Genomic DNA, 22,914 nt, shown 5'->3' with positions numbered 1-22,914 from the left:
CCGCAATAGCCTGCATGTATATATGTTGCGTTGTGCTCATTCGTATTTTTTTTTTAATTCCAAATGCTTCCCAACACCGCCACTAACAAACCACTTTTTTTTTGGCGGCAGGCACACTTAAAGCTGCTCAACCAAGGAACTACTCTACTGACCCTGAAACAAAGCATCGACAACAAACCTCATACTGCAATACTTTGCAGAAACATTCTCCTCCCGTATTTCAAACAACAACTCCTCATAACATTTCAATTTCCTGTGATGTGACCCCTCAATCCTCTCTTCCAATGGTAGTGTTAGCTCCAAAACCAACAAAACTCTCCATCCATCACTAGTAGACCTGGTCTAAGCTTTGAAATCACCACCTTTTCCGAAGGAGTCCTATCAACCTTCACGCTCCAATTTTGCTGCGCCAACTCCTACGTCGCTTTCCGATTTGGTTTCTCCCGCACCGCTTTTATGAAGAAGAGCAATAACACTCATTTAACGGTGAATTGAGTCAGGTACACGCTCAGTAGCAAATAAATCCACCCATAGCATTCCTTATTTCAGGTCATAAATAAGTTAAACATAGCTTGAAAGAACATAACCTAATAAAAAATACAGCCCCGTGTCGAAAATTCTAAATGAAAAGGAAAAAACGAAAGAAGCGTGCAACACACGTACAACAACTTCAACGCTGACTGCTTCGAAAAAATCCCCAGAGGTAAATCTCGAATTTCATTATGCAAGAGGAATCTGTTGAAAAGAAAAAAAAAAACAAACGTTATTTCATTCAGCCAGGACATTAAAAGTATCGAAAAAAATGGTTGATGCTGTTAAAAGATAGCCTATAGCTACGAGCCAAAATGTACAGGTAAAATATCAAACTTACAATTCCTCTAAAGTCATCAGGTTGGAAAATATTCCTGAAGGTAGTTTCTGAATTTTGTTGTAAGCCAAATCCCTGTGAAAAGAAGAACTATGTTTTTAACATATTAGGCAGGATTTATGAACTTCAGCCGACGCAAATTAAACAGAACTCGAACGATGGAAACATGTGAAAAAGCAAGAGTACAAAAAGAGCCTGAAAAATATTATTGTACCTGAAGAAACGCGATTAAGTCTCAGTGTCAACGGTAACAAAAAGACAGAATTTTCCATCTACAATCATGAACATAGTGCCCACCTCAACAGAGTTGCTACCAATAAGTTCAGTACTACTCCAAGGAGGGTGACCAGGATAGCTGGAAAGGATGTTGCGTTGTGGTCATTTAATTTTTTTTTTTAACTCCGAGCGCTTTCCTTTACCGCCACTCACAATCCACTTTCTTGACATTAAGCACACTCACAAACTGCTCAACCAAGGAACTACCTAACCAACTCTGCAACAAAACCCCGACAACACACCTCAAACGCCAATACTTCGCAGAAAAACACCTTTAGCACCTCAAACGCCAATGCTTCATAACAGTTCATTTTACTCTGATGAGCCACTTCGATTCTCTCTTCCCAAGGTAGTGTTAGCTCCCAAATCAACAACACTCTTTAATATCCATTAGCAGTAGATTCGGTCTCAGCTCACTTACAATGTCTTTAAAGTCGTTAGGTTGGCTATGCCTAAAGGTATATGCTGGATTTTATTGGAAGACAAGTTCCTGCAAAAAGAAGAAGTATGTTTTCAATGTATATAAGGCAGGCTCTGTGAGCTTTAGCAACACACCTAAAGAGCAACTCTCTGTAAGACCTAAAATCTTAAAAGAAAAAAAAAAAAAAAAGATATCCAAACAATTCATCCATCAACTTCTTCTTTGCAAGTAGGTATGAAACATTAAATTATGAACGATAAAAGGTAACTTTCAAAACATTTTCTGCTTCGACCTTTTCACACCTCGGTTGTACTCCTCGAGTACATTCCGAAGTGTCAAATATTCGGATCAGAAATTTTAAAGAAAGATAAATTTATCCGATCGTATTTCATTTTTGTTACCTACTTTCCGAGAGAAGTTGATGGAAGAATTATCAGCAAATTTATATCTAGATGAAATTAAATATATAAGGATCTTAAAATTAGCGTGATTTCAAACAGCACTCGAGAGAAGAAAAGATACGAACAAAGAAGAATGCGAGACGAGACTGGAGAATACGATTATGACTGGCATGTGAAAAAGCGATTAAGAGTCAGTGTGAACGCTTACAAAAAGACAGAATTTTCCACCTATAATCATCAGTTGACTGCCCACTTCAACAGAGTTTCTACCCAATAAGTTCGGTACAGTCCCCCAAGGAGTGTGATAATAAAAGCTGAAATGGAAGTTCCGCTGTGATCTTTTGAATTTTTTTAAACTCCAAACGCTTGTCTTCACGGCCACTCACAAACCACTTTCTTTACAGCACGCACACTCACATCTACTCAACCAAGGAACTTTCTTTCCGACTCTGCGACAAAACCCCGACAGCAGACCACAAACGGCAATACTTCGCAGAATCCCTCCTGCTAACCCACCTCAAACGCCAACCTCATAACATTTCAAATTACTATGATGCGCCTGCTCGCTCCTCTCTTCTCAAGGTAGTGTAGTTTCCAAAGCTTCCCAAATCCTGAACGCTTTTTGACACTAATAGGTCATTCCCTTCGGTTCTTAGGCGGCAGTGGCAGTGGCGGTTGCAATAGTTTTAATGTTTTTGACGGCATTTACCAGTAAACATTTCAATGGCTCTGATACTGGAGATAATGACCATTTCTACAAAGCTAAAAACAATTAAATTGACCTTGCCTTTTAAAACTCTAACAATAAAGATATGGGGAAAGATGTACAATAACTTACAGCTCCTTCAACTCTGACAAATCGGAGAATATATCTAAATGTTGTATTCTGTTTAACGACAAATACCTAAGAAAGGAAACCATTTTGCTATTAGTTAAGTGGCAACATGTTTGTTGGGTCAGAAGAGATAAAAGTTAACGTTAAACAGAGAGCCAGGGACAGGGTTGGCCGGTTTGGATTGAAACTTGAAAAATATTAGGCTAATGTTTTTCAAGTTCTCGCATTTTTGTTTCCAAAATGCGCTAGAACAGATCACAAGTTGTTTCTTTCAAGAATTAAGTTGATTTCTTTCCTCTCGTTATTCTAGGATTATTTGGCAGGTGATTGAAGGTCTTATTTCATCATTTTTAACAAAAGATATCAAAAAACCCCATGATATTCCCCTTTAAGTGGCAACATGTTTGTTGGGTCAGAAGAGATAAAAGTTAACGTTAAACAGAGAGCTGCAAGCAGGATGTGGAGCGAACAAACACTCCTTGAAGAACGCTAAATACTTTTGATGAAAACGGCGAAATATAATCTAAGTTTAAAGATTTTAAATGTAATCCCAGGTTAACAATATGTTAATATATTTTTATATTTTGCAAGGACAAAAAATAAATGAAATCGTAAAACAAAAAGAAGAAGCTTCCTAGAGCCAAAAAAGTGAAGCAAACTTACAAGGTCTTCAGGTGGGAAAGCCTGGAGAATACTCTTTTAGGTAGATGCTGAATGTTATTTGATTGTAAGTACCTAAAATTAAGGCAATACATCGTCATCCATTGCGTATAATATTGTAACCAAGTAGCCAAAGGGCAAGGAACGACCAACCATTTGCTTTTCATATAGTCAAGGAGCTATTTTTTGAAAAGGCCTTATTTAAGGAGTTGGTTCAACCCACTTGACAGAAAAGGTCTGACACCGGATTCCTATAGAAGAATAACTGCTCTTTGAGACTAGGTACTATGTAGTCCCGAATTGTGGTACCACTAACGAGATAAATGGGGTTCTTTGCCCAAATATGGCGCTCAACATGAAAACGAGGTTTAACCTCTATTTCCCTTGTAATGTTAACGTCTTTAATTCTAACATCCTAAAAACTAGCGAAAAGTGACAAATAAGTCTATGTCCAAATTTTGAAAACGTAAATGGCCGGAATTTAATGTCACGTGATATGTCACGTGACAATTCGCATCAATCAAACGCTTTGTTTGTCAAATCCGGCAAATTTAAATTCCTTTTAAAACTTTATTAATGGTTTAATGGATGCATTTTGTCTCGGCAAGGAATATATGGGCCATATTCTGAAGAATTATGCTAAACAATTACAGTTGGATATAGAAACTTTAAGGAAATTGTCAAAATAAGGGCTCGTCTCCATTTCAACCTTGGTCAGCATGGAAACGCGGCTGAAGCTGAAGCAGGTCTAAAACGCGTCAGATCGTTGAAAATAAGGAACTGAAGAGGTGGTAATACAAAAATAAGATGTTCCAGGGTTCCATGGCTGTTCTCAAACAATTTAGCGTACAATGTGAACCTGATGCCCGGAGTTCAAATGAACAGATATTTGGCTTTGCATGGCACATATTTTTAGTCTTTAAATAGTTAGATAATAAAACGCCTGTGTTTAATTATTATTCAAATCATGGGAGTTTGTCTGCTCTCTGTTAGTATATAAGTCGAAAACTTAAAGGAGGTAGATTCTTACAGCAAAAAAGTGAGACAGACATAACCAGTTGACAGTTAGAGAATGGGCCGAGTGAGAACAGTTAGCAACCAAGCCTTTTTATTAGGCCGCCATTTTGAATCTTCCCCGGTCATTCGTTCGATAATTCAAAACCAGTTATCATCGTTTTCGTTTTGGAGTACATTCAAGTAGCTATAGAAAGTTTAGACAGATAGAAGCCTTGTTGTAAATAAACGTTCCGCTTAACAATAGTATTGGGACTGCTGTCTTTCTGTTTATGACGTAATTCTGCAAGTGGATATCTCTATCCAATCTGTAAGTACTATTCCATTTGACATTCATTTGGTTATTGATAAACTTGTTTTTTTTTAAAGGACTAGTTTTAAATACGATGGGAAAATATTTAACAAGGATGTACAGTATGTTGCCCAGTTTCCACACTCTTTAAGTTTGTAATCGCTAAATCTTTTGTTTATAAACGGAAAATTAATTAGTTTGAGAACAGCAAAGTTTAAAATTCAGTTATTACTTATTAAACTAGTTCAAAAATAGGTTTTGAGACATCTGCCGCTGGGTGTATGGAAACTGGCACCCTAGGTCGAAATCATTTCGACTATTATAACCGCTAAAACTCAAGAGGAGTTAAATTCAAGCTGATGTTGAAAGTTCCCCTATTCGCTTTTATCTCTGTTGCTCCACTATATCGTCCCTCGAAACGGGCTATTTGTTTACCCGTGGTAGCTTTACTGTGCAGTGAAAAGCAGAAATATTAGCCGCTGAACTGTGACTAACCTCGACAAAACTCGTCCATGCCGGAATGTTTCCTCAGCAAAAAACTATCAAATCCGTCCATTTATAGCTGAAACTGGATATTCGTAGTTGTTTCGAAAATAGTCGATTCAACCCCTGACTTTTTTGTGTGGAAACTGGCACTGTGTGGAAACTGGGAGACATGTATATGAACTTTACCTGGCTCTAACAGATCCCTGTATTTACAAAAGAAATACCAGGTTCGGAGATCAAATATAGCTTAATACCACTAAAACAGTTTGTACGAGTAATCCTCGCAGTGATAGTTGCACTAAAGAGAAACCTGAAATAAATCTTGTCATTTGTAAGGGTCTTTACATGGCTGTCTTTATCTCTGCCTATTTTCCTTCCTGACAACAAAAGAACGAAAACACGCAGCAATGAATACAGTTATGTATAGACTAGGAAGCACAAACGACAAGATGGAAAATGGCGAGTTCAATCTGCAAACTTCCAAGTTCAATTATCATGCCAAAAACTCAACTGTGAATTAGTAAGATACCCGAATGATGGGGGATAAATGAACGTGCGTGAATATATGAAATAATCGTATACTGGTTTATGAAATGCAGATGGAATTGTATTGTGAGTGCAGGTTTCGTCGCCTACCTGACATAAATGGCGTAAAGTAAATAGAACGAATTATGATTCAGGCCCGTAGCAAGACCAACCCCCCCCCCCCCCCGCCTTAATTATTGACGGAAAATGAATATCTGTGCTTTCGAACAGCTTCTTATGGTTCACAGTGTAGAAAGTTCCTACAATCCTTTTTTACGACAGAAGTTATAACTTCTCAAGATCACAAATCTTGCAGTATAAGAACGTTTTAGAGAGATCACACTCGCATGCCCAGGAAAAGGGCTCAGGGTGCACGTCACGAAGCTCTGAAAAACCTCTGTTTTCACTGGCTCTCGAAAACACACCTGCTGTTGGTCTTAGGGATAAGACCATTGTTTAGGCCATCCATTTATTGTTTCGTGAGCCAACAATCCCTCAATTTTTTCTTAAAGGAAAAAAGGTTTGAATTACCGAAATTTCTTCCATTCTTGCAGTTTCACTTTTAGCCTCCATTTTTACTCCGTAACACCTCTTTATAATCTGCAACCACCACAGAAGGTGTTTGGTCACTTTTTGGAATTCTCAAATCCAGATCCCATCGGCTTGATGACGAAATATGTTTTAGGATCATAAAAGCTCCCGCGAAAATGGTTTATGTTGAAAAAGTGTCTATTCTCGGTTTTCACGTGACGTCACCAAATTCTAGAATTCAAAACTGGGAAGCCTACAAAATTTTAACCTTCATTCAAGGAAAGATTACCTAAAAATATGTCTGTTCACAATTTCTTAGCTCGATGTCGTGCTTCCTTTTGAAAATAGAATAGTTTCAATTTCCGAGTTTCCATCGTGCGTGACATCAGGAGGACGGCCGTGACAGAGCTTTTCCGTATCTTAAAAATGACTCTTCGGGTGATTTTCATCATTCTAAACAATTTAAGTTTGAGGAGAAATGTTAATCTAAACATTCGAAAATTCACAAGGGCAAACAAACCTCTTTTCTGGCAAAAGTGAACTCCAGATGTTTTTTCTTATTTCCGGCCGTCATGTTTGTGCCCCTCAGAGGGACACAAACATGGCGTCTCCATACTGAGCTCTATAAATTTATGTGGAACATTTTGTCAAATAACTCGAGTACGGAATGCCGCACAGACCTGACACTTGGACAGATGCCTTATTTATTTATTCTCTATACCATGTCAATTTGTTGACTTCATTCATGGAATGGTTTCGATTTTTTTTTTCAATGGCGTGACAGTGAAAACCGAGAATTTTGACTTATTTTAGCATGCTAATTCAACCAGTCAAAATCTTTTGGGTGGGGGGGGGGGGGGGGGCACCCCCTGCTACGGGACTGTCAGTATTTCATACATACACGTTCAGTCTGTTTAAAATAACACAACCTGAATCTTGAATTGAACTATTTGGTATATGGTCTGACGGATTAAATACTAAAATGTTTTGTAACAGTTGGCACTAGATGATTATGGATGATGATGATGGCTGGCAGTTTCTCCCTGAGCCACCAAAACGACGGAAGACAACTAGTTTTGATAAATGTATTTTCTGCCAAACGAACAATGACGTCAATCTTCGTATGGCAAAGCTCTCCTCCATAGAGAAAGTGAAAGCTGCACTCGAGGTTCGACAAGATGAAGTATCCAAGCGTCTGTCGCCCAGCGATCTCTGTCTTATAGAGGGAAAGGTCATTTTGTAGCACTCATCGTGTTATGAAACGTATACCAGCAAGCAAAACCTACAGTATTGTGCGGCTCAGTCGTCAAGTGTCCTCAAGTGATGTTCGTCCCGAAGGTACCAAACGTGGCACGCCGTTTGATTGGTCGAAGTGTATCTTCTGCAAAAACGCAACACGGAAGAAAGACAAACAGCTAATACATATTGCTACATTTGAAGCATCCAATGGCATCAGAGAAGCGGCAGAAGCACGAGAAGATTATGAGCTACTGGGTGTTCTTCTATCGGTCAATTACGACCTTATAGCAAAGGAGGGCAAATGCCACAAGTCCTGCCACGCATCCTATGTGAGTAAGAGCACCATCAAACACAAGTTAGATGCTGCTACAATTGGAGAAAACGCCTTTAATGAAGCCTTCACTCGTCTGGTCAACATCATAACTCCCGAAATTGAAAAAGAAAGGCTTACGACATGAACACTATTCTGTCCATGTTTAAAAAAGAGCTACAAAAGATGGGAAATGATGGAGAGAGCTATACCAAGCAGAAGCTAAAGGCGCGTTTGAAGTCTCACTATCACGATCGCCTTGTTTTCCACCAGTCACCTCAACAATCGAAGCCCAAAATCGTGTACAGCGGCTCCATATCGTTACTTGATGTGATAAACGCGGCCAGCAAATGTCCTCCCTCTGACACAACAAGCCGTGTGGGCACGGCCAAAACACAGGCAGCCTCTTTGCAAGTCTCTACCAGCATTTCACGCACTAACTGGATGTGACTCAACAAGCGCTTTCTCTGGGATAGGGAAGAAGAAGGCCTGGAAGATGTTGTTGAAGCAGGAGCAGATACAGCGAGATCTCAGCAGACTGGGCGAGAATCCCTCCATACAAGAACCAGCACAGAAGATCGCTGAGTCATTCATCTGCTCCATTTACACTTCTGTAAAGAACTTTTCGAATGTAGATGACGCCAGATATTTTCTCTTTTGTCAAAGGAGCCTGAAGAGTGAAGACCTCCCTCCGACATCAGAAGCCCTCTCTCATCACATCAAGAGAGCTAACTTTCAAGTGTTGGTTTGGAACAGAGCCCTAGTTCCATTTCAGAACATCCCCTCACCAGAAGGAAAAGGGTGGAGGTTGGACGGTGGCAAGCTTGTTCCAGTCCTTATGACAAAGAGTCCCGCTCCAACAGGTATCGCAGAGCTGACAACATGCCGCTGCACAACTTCTGAATGCAGACGGAATTGTTCCTGTAAGATGAATCACCTTGCACAGAGGCCTGTTTATGTATGGCAGACGAAAGATGCAGCAATCCCATGAACGACGAAGTGCTTTGCTACGATGATTCCAGTGACTCTGAGACTGAGTGACGTAATTGATGTACATAGTTGTTGGATTGGTATCCATTGTGCAAGATCACGACTTCATAATGTGGACTGAATGATGTTTTGTGACACGCAGATCCGACTCAAAGAGGAAAAAAATTAAACGTCCATGTCCAAAGAATTGAGCGAGCCAAGATGACTCATCGGTGCTGGAGTTTATCCCAGTTTCTGTATCATGAAGCGACTATTAGCATCACTACACCGCCTGGATGGGTTGCTAGTCCATCACAGAGTTCCATTTACACACTTGGATGAAGAGAGACAATGAGGAGTAAAGTTTCTTGTCTAAGAAAGCAACACATGACAGAGGCCAGGATCAAGCCAAAGACTTTCCGCTTGAGAGCCCGATGCGCTAACCACTAGGCTGCTGCCTGCACTCCAAGGAGGAGCACGTCATGCCAAAAACAGAAGGGGCACAACCTGTTGATTCCAGGAAGTTGGACAGCATTGTATTAGAGGTGCGCTATATGCGGTTTTTACGAGCTGTATGCGAGGTGATTACAACTTTACAAACCTTTTAAATTTCCATCTTCTTATACACAAAGTAGCAATACAAGAAATAGCTTCATTGCTGCTAGTAAATCGCAGCTATTTGTTCGGATTTCACAGAAAAGTGAGCATTTTGGAATTTTAGCAGATTGCCATGGCAACCGTTTCCATGGTAACATGGAAATGCGTAAACTATCTTTTTTGTTAGAGCATCATATTTTGATATTATTACCTCTTGAAATCTTTCCTTATACTTCAAGGTTCAATAGTTTTTGAGCTGCTTCAGTTCCAGCCTCGTTTCCATGGTGACAAACTATGAAATGGAGATGTCCACTTATGTTGCTATTTTCTTGCCGAAGGTATATCCAAATCGGTATTTTTTGGCATAGTTGGACAGAATATAGTCATAAGTTGCTTTTTAAGGCTTAACACGTCAATTAAACCGTTATTATGGTTTTTGCGAGAATTAAAACTGGTCAGAATGGACAAAAACGCCAGTTTTTTTACAGAAACCAGTCACGTGACATGTCACATGACCTGATTTGCGGCCATGTAACGACTAAAATTTTAGAAACTTACCTTATTGTCATCTTTTGGTCGTTTTTGAGATATTTTGTTGAAAGACGTTAAAGTTAGGAGGAAAATACTAGTTGAACCTCGTTTTCATGTTGAGAACCATATTTGGGCAAAGAACCCCATTTATCTCGTTAGTGGTACCACAATTCGGGACTACATAGTACGTAGTCTTAAAGAGCAGTTATTCTTCTATAGGAATCCGGTGTCAAACCTTTTCTGTCAAGTGGGTTGAACGAAACGATATTTTTCAGGGTATAGCTCCTTGACTAATACTATAAAAATCAGAGTTCATGCTATCCTACATTTTATATTGTTAAGGGTTCTTTTTTGTCAAGACTATACACTGTATATTAAAGTTTAGGGGAACACCCAATTAGTATAAACAACACAAGCAGCGAGCATGCAAAAAAAGTAGTCAGTAAACAAATAAACAAAAAACATACAAGAAAACCAACTGCGATAGGTTGGAGAATATTCCTTTAGGCAGAACTTGGATTTCATTTTCATCCAGATCCCTATAAGAAAAGAAATCGTCTAACCTTTATTCCAGAAAACTCGATAGTGCTAATAAGGTCAAAGTTTGGATTGAGCAAAGCAACGTACAGATCGAACAACGTCGATAGCTTGGAAAATATCTCCTCTGGAAGATGACGGATTTTGTTCGACCAAAGGGCTCTGAAAAATTGGAAATGTTGATTAGAGTTTAGCTGTTAATGGCCGAGAAAATAACGTATGAAATAATGACAAATACAATGGCAAATCTATATGGACAGCCTTATACTTCCAGCACACGCTAGTTTCATAAACATTTTCATTCGTTAGTAGCATAGTATGTACCGTTTACTCCTCTTTTTAAGGGGAATCTAATTAATTTAGGGGATAAATTAATGGCAATGACGTCGTCGGCTATTGTCTTGAAAACGTAAACAAAATACGGTACTATTAATAGAGTTATGTTATGTTCTATTTTAGGCTTACCAACAGGTTATGAACCGTTTGACATGTACATGCAGCTTTATCTCTTTTTCGTGAAATTGCCTCCTCCTCCTCCCAAGTAGTTTCTTTTGTTTATAAGAATTTCTAGCATCTAAAACAATAAATATTGTGCGGTGTTTGATCACGTCTTTCGTATATTAAAATACTTTGTCAGGCTTTCGCCTCACTAAAAAAGTGATGATCAATGCCCAAATGAACAACCTAATTTTGAGTGCCTCCAGTTCAGAGTCAATGACGACACAAAGTCCTTTGTTTTAGATGCTAAAAATTCTCACGTTCCCATAAACAAAAGAAACTGTTCCACATCATTGCTTTCATTGTGAATAGACCATATCTGAGTTGTCTTAAACCCCATTATGAAAGCGAGGCTAAGTGCAAAGTTTTTCTTATGAAAATTAGTTTTCTTTTTAAATGCAAACAAGACTAATTTTCATGTGAAAAGTTTTGCATGTAGCCTCGCTTTCATAGTGAGGCTCACAGCAACTCGGAAATGGCCTATTGTCATACGATATAGCCTCCACAAACAAGGAGAAGGGGAATGTGGAGGAGACCACTTTCATTTCACGAATCTCCGCTAGCTCCCGTCCCGGCCTCTTCCTCTAATATATAAAAAAAGTCCCTTAGTTTGGATGTACAGTAGCAATTTTTCTTAACAGGTCTCCTTATTCACAACATAGGGTGTCATTTACAAACAAGAAAAACCATTCAAGAAAAACCTTGTAAAGGAAAAGTTGCTCATGACCAAACGGCTGTGTTGTTGGCGTATTCGTCACGCAAAACTTGCTCACACTTTTTCATGCGAACGAGTGAAATTTTCAAGCAAGAAATTTAGCGAGTAGATTCGTGTGCAAACAGCCTTAATCTTTCAAGCACATAACTATAGAACAGAAAAAGTCATTAAACGTACAAAATCTTCAGCAGCGTCAGGTTGGAGAATATCCCAGCAGGAAGTTGTTGAATTTTGTTCCAATTGAGATTCCTAAATGAAAAGAATCAAACACTATTAGCTTTTTGTTTAGCTGTTGCTGACTAGCGTCACCTTCTCAACCAATGAAAAGCAAAAATCAAACCCAATCGTGACTCGTTCGCACACTTTTCCCGCGATTGTAGTCTGTTACATGTATTTGCTTCGAGTTGTGATTGGGTCATTGCGCTGTTTTTATTTGTCTCAAGTACTTCTATAATCTCTTCATTACTTCTTCAAACAACATACTAATATGGCATAGCTTACAAATACTGCAAACTTGATAGTTTGGAGAATACTCCCACTGGTAGTCGTTCAATTGCATTCGATGCTAAATGCCTGAGGAAAACAAAGAAACGTCTTGCATTTATTCAAGTCAGGCAAACCAGCCAATATCAGTATATAAACCAAACAGTTTTACAAATTTTGTTCCACATGCATTTACCAGTGAAAACATCAAATGTCAATAGTGGAAATGCACTTAGCTACCCAAAGCTAGTTTACAGAAACTCCACTCAGAAATAATGGGAAACAACTAATCATATTAAACATAACAGGTTCAAAATCTCAACTGGCAATAGGCAAACCAGCTGGCTATCTACAAGCCTGAGGACAGGACTTGAACCCAAGACTACCGGATTTAAAGTTCGGCGCCCTTACCGTACGCCGCCTTTTAAAGATTCAACGTTGTCACCGTTTTGCACCTGTTCAGTACTTCTCTTCCCATTCATTGGAAGCTGAAAATTTGTCCTTTAGGAAAGGTCTTAGAGCACTTAACAGTTGAGTGCCTGGGAGTTTGCCCCTGCGGCGGATGTTAAGGGTTCGAATTAAAATTATGAGGTTTTAGGAAAGACTTTAATCTACTTACAGGTATTGCAAAGTCTCCAGAGACGAGAAAACATTTTCTGTTAAATCTTGAATTCGATTCCACCCTAGTTTTCTGTGGTAAAATACAGGCATACTTTCTTAATCGCCGGCTCAATTCTACTGTAAAATATTTATCATTTAACTATGAATCGCACCAGAAAAACGAAAACAAAAACGAATAACAACAAAAACAGAAACAAACACAACAAATAACTACAGAATAACAGCAACTAACAGATTTCCCGGAAAGACTGAAAAATGACTAAAGGAAAGGCAACATTTCTGGCTTATTCTGGAAAATCATTGTTTATATTGTGATTATATATATATTCGACAAGTTTTTGTTTTATGCCTTGATGAAACAAAATCCATATCCATGCGTGGTCAAACAAAACATTATAATAGTATCGGCAATAGGATGTCTCAAAATTAACCTACAATTCCTGTAGTTCTTTCAAATCATCAAAGACATTTGGCGGCAGGGTGCTGAGTTGATTGGATTCCAGATTTCTGTGAAAAAAACAAACAAACAAACAAACAAAGAATTAATAAGACCAGAATATCATCTGAGTCCTGGAAAACACTAACAAAATACCTTCCAACACGTGCTGTCAGTCAATATCCAATACGTATTGTCAGCGAAGATGGGGATGGGTAAGTAACAAAATTTATTGGCTTTAAAAACAGACGTAAATGTTTGGCTGTACAGACATTGCATATGATTCTCGAATCTGAATTTTTTTTATCTTCGCTTTGCGGTGACGTCACTGACGGTAGCTGCAGTTAACCAAATGTTTAGTCGCATGAAGTCAAACGTAATTGTAGTTAGTGGTGTTTGAAATGCTCATCGAATTAAGTTCAATCGATTCATGTTTCGCAGTTTCTTTTTGTTAATCGCCTCGCTTCTATAAGAGCACGTCCAGGGTAAAATATGCATGCTAAAACCTGCGTGTTCTCGTTTCTAAACTAAACTTCAACCTGAATATATATCCTGCTTGGATCAAGCCATAGTTACTTGCTAAGAATAGTGCGGAGTGGGGAGGGGGGTTTGTTCCTGTCCGCATAGTCGCCACTTAACAACAACCATAGGCTAGTCAAATAATAGGAATGATTTTAATCGACAGATAAACTAGTGTGGATTAAAAATCTTGCACTTACAGGACTCTGAGTGTAGTCATATGATGAAATGCATCCATAGGTAGCTTCTTGATCCCGGTTCTTTTTAAAACCCTGTTATGGATATAAAACAACTCAAGTTATATAACAGTTCAAATGTTTTCACACTGTAGTGGCCCACCATCAGGTGATCTTTTCGCTTCCATTGATAAACCACTGAATTCGAAGGCTAGTTTTGAGTGCACCAGAATTGTACTTTTATATTAGCACAGCTGGAGAAGTTAATTTGCTTCCCAAAAATATAATTTGCGTCTATGCTTAAAGTGCCCCTAACCCTTCAATTTGTTTTCTTTTGGTAGATTTCTATATCTGTGAAGAACTCATTTTCGAAAATTTTTTTTTAGAAATATTGAATCCTTTTTATTTTACGAGCGCTAAAAGTTACTGAAATTTTTAAATTTTTGCGCGCTTTAAGCCCCGCTGGACAAATTTTTGTCTCGTGGGCTCATTAGGAACGAGCCAATGAGAAGCGTCCGATATTTGACACTTTCTTAGCTGTGACGTAAGAAAAGGGCACCAGAAGGATTCAGAAGGAAACTTATGCATGCTGATTCCTTTCTCTACATTTCGAGAGTTGCTGCATTCAAAAACCACACATTTTTCAACCATTTTCTCTGTTTACAATTGAAGTATTACCGCGAATCTTCAGATATTTTTGCACGATGTCCTTTTCTTACGTCACGCTCCATATTTGGCTGAGTGGGGGACTAATGCGAATGATAGGTGAAAATATCGACAAGACTGCCTTCACTTCTAGCGCTCGTAAAAAAAAAAGGATTCAATATTTCTCAAAAATTTTTTTGAAAATAAGTTATTGAAAGATATGGAAATCTACCAAAAGAAAACAAAGTGAAGGGTTAGGGGCACTTTAATTCAATTTATTAACCACGAAGAAAAAAAAATAAACTTACAGATTGGTTGCCGTTGTTGGAATACAATTCAACACGTCGAATGAGGGATCTGTATCTTTGCATATATATTCGTTGACAACCTGATCTGCCACCCAGCTATCTCCAGCACACGGATTCTTGCAATCTGGAATAATATGCAAAATATTGTGGTGTGTCCAAAGTAATTGCCACTCGAAAGTAACGCCTTTATAAGGAATCGCATAGCACCTAAAACTAAGGACCTCAACTCGACTAAAACGATGCACATACAATATACCCGGCACGATTGATGGGAGAGGAAAAGCAAGCGCCAACAGATTGAAAGAAGGTTAATACCGTGTCCACTTCGGACGATCAAGACATGATTTACTTTAGTGGAAATTAATAATTAGGCTTGTCAAACTGTTCATAGGGAAGCGTAGAGTAGAAAATTGTTTGTGTTAGGTTTACGGTGTTTACGACATTTTCTTTCCACTGTTTTGCATTTGATTTGTACAGAGCTGCCAAATTAGGAACAAATTCAGTTAACTCAAACGATTTGGAAAAAGAAAACACCCCCAAAACAGCTTGTTTATACGTGAATACTTGCTATGTAGGCAAAACTCATAGTTACCTAGACGAAACGCATTATTCATAACCAGATTCGTTCGTGTATCTGATACGCACTTCTCCCTTTAACCGCGGAAGAGGTGGGTGGATTCAACTCAACTAGGAAAAACTGAAGATCTTCATCGGGCAACAATTTGGTGTGGTACTTCAGCGTTCATGAAATTTTATATTACCATGGCAACCAATTTTGACAGAAAGATTTTGCTTGAATTGGAATGTTGCTGCTTTTAATGAATGAAAGTTAATTTTGTTTGTAATTTTCATGCTTTCAAATCATTTTATGTGTTCATTTATTGATTACTTTTTGGTCAATTTTGGGGGCTTTATGAAGTTTTGGGGAGATCCAGAAATCCAAGATGGCGGATCCAAGATGGCCGCCGTTGGGAAATCATGACGTAATTGCCTTGTCATATGACGTCACCAGTTCCCGTCGTAAACCTCAAAGGAAACGTCTCTGGATCTACTATCCACAGTATCGGAGTCGTGGAGGGCCGGGGCGGAATCCGCCCTCCCGCCTGCCCTACCAGAAGATAAAAAAAGCCCTGTCTAGGTAGGTTTAACTTGAAGCTGATTGGAATGATGGCTCTACAACAGTAACCTTTGAGTAAAGAGCATCTCACCCACTCGTATTGGAGGGACCATAACCGACTGCATCCGTGCAGGCAGATATCAGTCGGCATCAGTTTAACTATACACGCGTAAATACAATTTTCAAATACTGGTTTTATCAACTGGGCTGACAAGATCATTTAGTCACCGAAAAGAGTCTTGAGATTCCACTACTGTTAAGTATATAGATAGGAGTTCATCCACTCGCACGGGAGGGATTATAATAGTAAAACCTACATCCGTGCAACCAGATCTCTTTACGGAGGACAAATTACCTTTTCAAGTCAGTTCATACAAACAAATATTGTTTTCTACTCCCCCAGCGACGCAGCAGAACTGAGTAAAGAAATCCTCACCTATGAAAGTTACTGTGATATTTCGTGAATCCGAGCCAGCTCCGTTAAAAGCCTGACAAGTGTAGTTTCCCTCCTCATGTATTCTCGTCGCTACCATTCCTATTCCTCGATCCACAAGCGTTGAACCCTTCAACAAGGACATTTTTATGGGAGGGGTCCCGTCAGCTGAACACCAGAAAAAGTGCTCTGGTATCGTTCGAACAACTGAGATTGGAATTGATATTCGTGGTGAATCTGGAAGGAAAAGGTATAATATCAAATACTTAGCAATACGAGTGAAACAGGAAACAGTTTAGGGAAGTATTTTCGCTTCGTACCATTTTGCTGTCGTCGATTTTGCGAGAAAAAAAATATTGTAGTTAGGCTTTGTCTTCGGCATTTTCTTATTTTAACAGCTTGATCAGCTGCACATGCGTTTTTTGACGCTTGTGAAATGAAAAAAAAAATAATGTTCCTCGGTGTGTCCTACATAAAAAGAGATTGGTTGAGTGAAATTAGCAGGGGAAATTGTGAATGCTGATAAGTGACATTGAATTTGTTTGCATGTGGCGTGATTTTCTATAAATAAAAATTGAATTTCTGACTTATGAAGTGGGGTTGTTCTATTTGGGAGAATTCCAAGTCGCAATGAATCCTTTATTTTAGTCACGTGGCACAAAGGGCTAAAAACAGCTCTAAACAAGACTGTAGAAAAAAAAAGGAAAACTGTAAAAAATCTCACCTTTTGTGATATTTGAAGTAAAAGTTCCCTTGAAATTACATAGGGTAGGGGCGTCCTCCTTCTTTTCTAACGCAACCAACATAAACGGCCCACTCGACTGCACTTGGAAGGGCTTTCGTGTGCCACTGAAAGCACCCAATAACATATCATTGAAGCTTCTTCCATCAAAGACTCGAATCCAGTTTTGCAAATGGAAGGATGGCACAGCGGCAAGTTGAAAGGTAGTAAATTTCAAACGGATGTTGTGGCCGCGTGGTGCTTTGATAACCCATCTGCAGTGAGGGTAGTTCCCTGATAAATCAGAACTGCTGATGATTCCGCTGGAGCCTTTCAGGTCAAAGGTACATGAAGTGGAATATGCGTCTATAATTATGAAAACTGACATGTTATTTGTGAAAACCCGTGTGGTTTGAAATGTTTTGGAGAATTCCGTGGATTTTTTAAAAACCTTAGAAAATTAGATCCAATAAATATGAACGCGAAGAAAGGGCAAAAAAATCGGTAGTTCCCGAATTAAAACTCCTGCGAAATTTCCTGACACACGGTGGAGAGTATATATTTAGTAAATAAACCCCTTCAGGCAGCTGGTATGTTGGCTGATAATGTCCACGGCGGAGAGATTGTCCGAAAAATGAATATTTGGCCGAGAAGCGAAGCGAAATTTTGAGGACAACCTCTCAGCCAAAGACATTATCAGCCGACATACAAGCAAGCCAGAAAGGGGTTTATTTATTTTATAACCCTCCCATTAATTTTTATATCGCACGAAAACCGCTCGTAAAAAAGCCAGTGCTGATCTGGTGGCGGATGCGCGCGATTGACGTAAACAAGTACAAGACGTTGACAGCAAGTTTTGTTGACATTTTAATACTTTCCGGAACAGCATTTACGCCCAGCTTTTTGCTGTAACCATGACTGGACATCTTACATAACGAGTTTGTTTTTCTTCCATGTAAAATAATAAAGATGAAAAGGTGAAACTCTTGAGCTGGCTTATTTCCACTGGCTTTGTTTCTTTTCAATGGAAATAATAGGAGGGCAAGGGCCCCACTGAAAACCGCCAAGGCAAGTGGGCTCCCTGGATAAATCTTATTATTATTATTATTATTATTATTATTATTATTATTATTATTATTATTATTATTATTATAATTATAAATATCGACGTAGGCGGGGGTGATGTGTGATAACCGTCCTGTGAATTTGCACCACGTGACGTAAAGTAGCCAATAAAAGCGCGCGAAAATTGATGGATGGGTTATAATACATAATGGTATGTGCTTATGTGTCTAACAGGAAGAGCTTTGAGCAAAAAGAGACTGGTAGGTCGTAACTTTCCTACGGTTTAGGGTATTCAGTGAACGTGAAAATCTTGAAAACAAATTCTGAATTCTAAGGAATTTAAATAGACCTACCTTTTACAACCCACGTCAGTATTGCAATTAAAAGCACAGTTGAATATCGCCTTCTGTCCATGACTATATCAATCCAGGTGAAAAGTTAAAAATTTCGACATCTGCAAGGTAATTTCGGAAATGTTAAAAATTACATGCTTGATACACATACGCCTATAACAGATAGCGATTTTTTTATATTCAGAGAAACAAGGCGGATTGCTAAAGGGCTTAAGGAAGACTAACTCTTCACATGAATATAAATCCTCTAGAAGTATGGATTGCATGAATTCAGGATGTGCTATTGGATCTGAGAAAACAAAAAAAGAAAATCCCTTTTTGGGATCTGAAGGGTGTGGATTTTTAGAAAAAAAATGCCCTCTTCAAATCGACTTACTGTTAGTCGGTCTGTTCTAACGTCCACTGAATATTAACAAAGAACGTGGCGTAACTATTTTAGACCCCTACGCGTAAAATTGTTGCTAGTTCTCTTGTTTGATTTTTTGTTATTTTTTCATTAAATATTAAGGTTTTTGTTTCCTTTGTTATTTCTGTCCAGGTGACAGAGACAGACAGACAGTGAGTCCTACTCTTAATCAAGTGAGGATCAAGATTTTGCCTAGGTCGGGTTCGTTTTATGTCAAAAGGGCTGATAAAGGAGCACGCGTAATAACTATAGCACGATATTCACTGTTTTACCGTCAGTTTCACGTCTACGCGACATTTGAATCGAAATAAAAAATCACTGGACAATAGACTTACGTCCATTACACAGTACCGGTACCTTAGTATCGGCGAACACCGCTAGAATCGATCAAAGATAGCTATGAAAATTTAATTAAAAGCAGAGTTGAATATCGCCTTCTGTCCATGACTATATCAAGCCAGGTTAAAAGTTAAAAATTTCGACATCTGCAAGGTAATTCCGGAAATGTTAAAAATACGCCTAGAATAGATAACGATTTTTCTTACTTTCGGAGAAACAAGGCGGTTTGCTAAAGAGCTTGAGGAAGACAAACGCTTCACGTGAATATAAATCCTGTAGGAGTATAGATTGCATGGCACTGCACTGCTACCTTAGAATCGGCGAACACCGTTAGAATCGATAAAAGATAGCTATGAAAATGTCGATATTGATATCACTGAAAAAAGTCCCACTCCAATTTTTTTCCTCTTCAGGCACGATGACTGCCATAGTTTAAACAATTGCTCTTCACAATGCGCTTTCCGGCTAAAAGTTTGGTTGGTGACGCTGTGATTGCGTTAATTAACAGTTCACTTCAGTGTTCACAAACTCAGAACAATTTCCATCATACTAACACAAGCTGGATTATTTCATCGTGGTCCCCTGTTCAAATCCTTCGTCACACCTTGTGAATAGCCAGATGACACGTCTCCCTGCCAGGTGGGATTAGTTTAGTTTGGGTTATGTTCAGTTTCAGTTTTGCTTGTTTAAAATATTTGTTTGAAGTATAGCGCCCCACAAGAGTCTAGCCGTGCTTAAATAAATTTGCTTTTGCCTTTGCAACAACAGGTAGACATACAGCTGCTAAATGTACTTGAAATTGATAGAAGGGATGCGCTGAACTCGTGACCAAACATCAGATACATTTTCAATTTTTGTTTGGTTTCATTGTCATGACAAAAATTAACTTACCTTATTTTTCTTGTAAGCCCGACTATCACCAGAATTCAATGTTAAACTTTTGTAAGATATTGCTGTCAAGTTTGCCAATGACAAAGATGTAGTCACTTTTGAAATAAAACTTCACCTTGAGTAAAAAAACGTCAACTTCCTCAGAGTTTTATTAAAGACAACGAATGATTGTGTATTCTTACCCAACCAAAATGTGTCATTTTCCCACAATTTAGTTGCCTCTAGCTCACACTACTCACGTAAGTAAATTATATTGGTAGCAATTTAATTAAATTATGGCAGCTGGTGGATCTTAGCCACCAATAGTCTCTTATAATTGCTTATGTGCAAGTTTCGTGCTGGCAGAAGGCACGCAACCTAAGGGAAATTGACGGAAAAAACTGTTCAGTGCGTCAGGATTGTCATGACAACTACGCTTAACATTAATAGGTGCCTAAAGGCCCGTTAGATGGTACCAATTTGGTTTATAGTGCGATATGCTATCAACAAGGCTAAAACTTAAATTTGTTGTACACGACACAACGTTGAATGAAAAGAGTTTTTTCTTTTGCGATTTTTTTCCACCACGCAAGCAGCATGCGCTACAGCTAAAGGATAGTACAGATTCCAAATTAATCTAACCCTACGAAACTGGCAAACAATTCCTCGGGGTACAAATGGATCACAGACTTTCTTATTTCGACTCCAAGCGGCTGAATGCAACTGACCCTTTGATCTCAATAAAATATTGTTATTAAGGCTCGCTCTACACGAGTGCGTTTTCAAAATCTTCCGTTATCAACACGCCGTAAACGTAGCAAAATATCCTCGTCCACGCCAGCTTTTTCGTATTGTTTCCACCTGTCCACACAAAAATGCTAAAAAATAATGAAAACGACTGGGAACTGGAGTTGCACATGTCTAGATGTTCGGATTTGGACTGGAACCGATGCCGTGATCAAAAAGTCTCCTTTTTGATCAGCGTTTTTCATCGTTTTAGTGTAAACCAAACTCAGGTGAAAATGTGTCGAAAAAAAGGCGTTTACTGCATGAGTGTAGACGAGACCTAAAATAATTTTAAATAAAATATGTACTATGTGTAATTTACATGATGTATAATGAAGACGTTTTGGTGAGTATTCGGTCAGCTTTGAGAAGAAACAGTGCAATACAGCGCAAGGTTTTGGCGCCCTTTTTCGTTCTTTTCCGTTTAAGTAATTTACCTCGTGGATAGCGGAACTTCTTCTAGGGTAGACTGCGAGCACTCTCTCTCTTGTTCGAGAATCCGCAGGAAAGAACGCAAAAAACTCGCGCGATATTCGGAAGGCTTTGCTGCTCGCGCGCGACTCGCCCCTCAAATAACTTGCTCTCTGAGATTTTTGCGTTTTTCTCCGCCGATTCTCGTGCAAAAGAGAGATTTCTCTCAGTATAGTTCTAGGGAGGCTAAAACTCATTCTGTTTTATATTGATTTGTTTCTGCTATACAAAGCCCTTACGGGTTTGGGACCATATTGCCAGTGACTCTTGCGCAAGCGCGCATGCTATATCCGAGATTTGTTAGTTCTTTTCACTCTTTCTGGAGCGACGTTCTTTTAGGGATAATCTCACGATTTTTTCTTCAAGGTGTGATATTATACAAGGTCAAGTTTTCCATGTGTTTTATGTTAATGTTGAACCTTGTCTGCATGTGCTCTGAATAAACATGCAAACCAGTATATACGAAACCCAAGAGGGCCTCTTGATGAATGTGACATGTATAACTCAACAAATCAAATAAAACCTACGCAAAACATTTCATGCATTTCATTATAAGTATTTGTTAAGTCTACACTGGGATAATCCTCCAAATTTTTACTCATAGCATTTGTTTTTCTGCTATGCAACACTGCATGAAAGTAGTTTTACAAACTGTATCTTTTTTGTGAACAGTAAAACAAGTTTTCTCCAGCATACAGCACCGACTCCATTTCTGGGCTGACTTTGGGGAACTACCAACTTTCAAACGTGGCCTTTTTACTACATGAAGATTTACTTAGGGACGACCAACAAGAATATTGAAGGAAAATACTTCAAATATCCCAAGATCGTCTTCCGACCTTTAAAAGGGATGTTTGTTTGAGTTAACACGGTCTGATCCTTCCGGGATTCGTTAGCTGAATGTTTAGGTCGCAGAACATTTTAGAGCACAAATCCCTATCCCTCGAGATTACCAGCTGCTTTGGTTTTAAGAAACTCCTTTACCTTCCCTTATTTTGAAAACGAAAGGATTGATTCTGCCACGTTACTAATGTTTTTGGTGATAAAACAACTAATAAAACGCTAGTTTTTTTTTCACGATTCCGTCTAATTTCTGTAGCTTCCCCCGCTGTCGTGTTTAGAAGAGTGTTAATATTGTTCTCTTGCCTACGCAGTAGTTTTTAGGGAAGACGAGGGGGGCTATGATTTCTGAGGCGATATAAGGCTTTCGGAACAGATGTTTACCAAAATGAACCATTGGGTTCCTCTGTTTAGTTCGTTTGTTCTAGCACTGACGATGCATTGTTTGCTTCCTGGACAATATCGGACCTTGAATATATCAATATCAAACGGCTTGCATATGTGTCGAGGGCGTATGTTTTGTACCTTTAAAAGGTTTGATACAGATACGGAATCAGCAAAACTGTATCAACGTTCGGTCTATTAATGTCGTCTTTACTATCTTAAGATTTCAGGTGTCA

The 22,914-nt window shown here is 38.8% G+C and overlaps 1 protein-coding gene across 1 annotated transcript in view; it reads right to left on the bottom strand.

Moving 5' to 3' along the window:
* Nucleotides 1-22,914, bottom strand: part of LOC146456483 (uncharacterized) — a 101,805-nt gene that overhangs the window by 21,436 nt on the left and 57,455 nt on the right. Inside the window, exons 34-42 of the mRNA XM_085093050.1 lie at nt 12,207-12,278; nt 11,883-11,954; nt 10,583-10,654; nt 10,423-10,494; nt 3,465-3,536; nt 2,805-2,870; nt 1,566-1,634; nt 872-943; nt 664-735 (exon numbers count right to left, since the gene is read on the bottom strand). Of these exons, the coding sequence (XP_084949176.1) occupies nt 664-735; nt 872-943; nt 1,566-1,634; nt 2,805-2,870; nt 3,465-3,536; nt 10,423-10,494; nt 10,583-10,654; nt 11,883-11,954; nt 12,207-12,278 (639 nt within the window). The remainder of the gene's footprint in view (nt 1-663; nt 736-871; nt 944-1,565; nt 1,635-2,804; nt 2,871-3,464; nt 3,537-10,422; nt 10,495-10,582; nt 10,655-11,882; nt 11,955-12,206; nt 12,279-22,914) is intronic.

The sequence above is a fragment of the Pavona decussata genome, unplaced genomic scaffold, assembly GCF_977016875.1.
Source record: "Pavona decussata unplaced genomic scaffold, jaPavDecu1.1 SCAFFOLD_254, whole genome shotgun sequence".
In the NCBI taxonomy this organism is placed as follows: Eukaryota; Metazoa; Cnidaria; class Anthozoa; order Scleractinia; family Agariciidae; genus Pavona; species Pavona decussata.
This window is presented reverse-complemented; position numbering and strand designations above follow the sequence as displayed.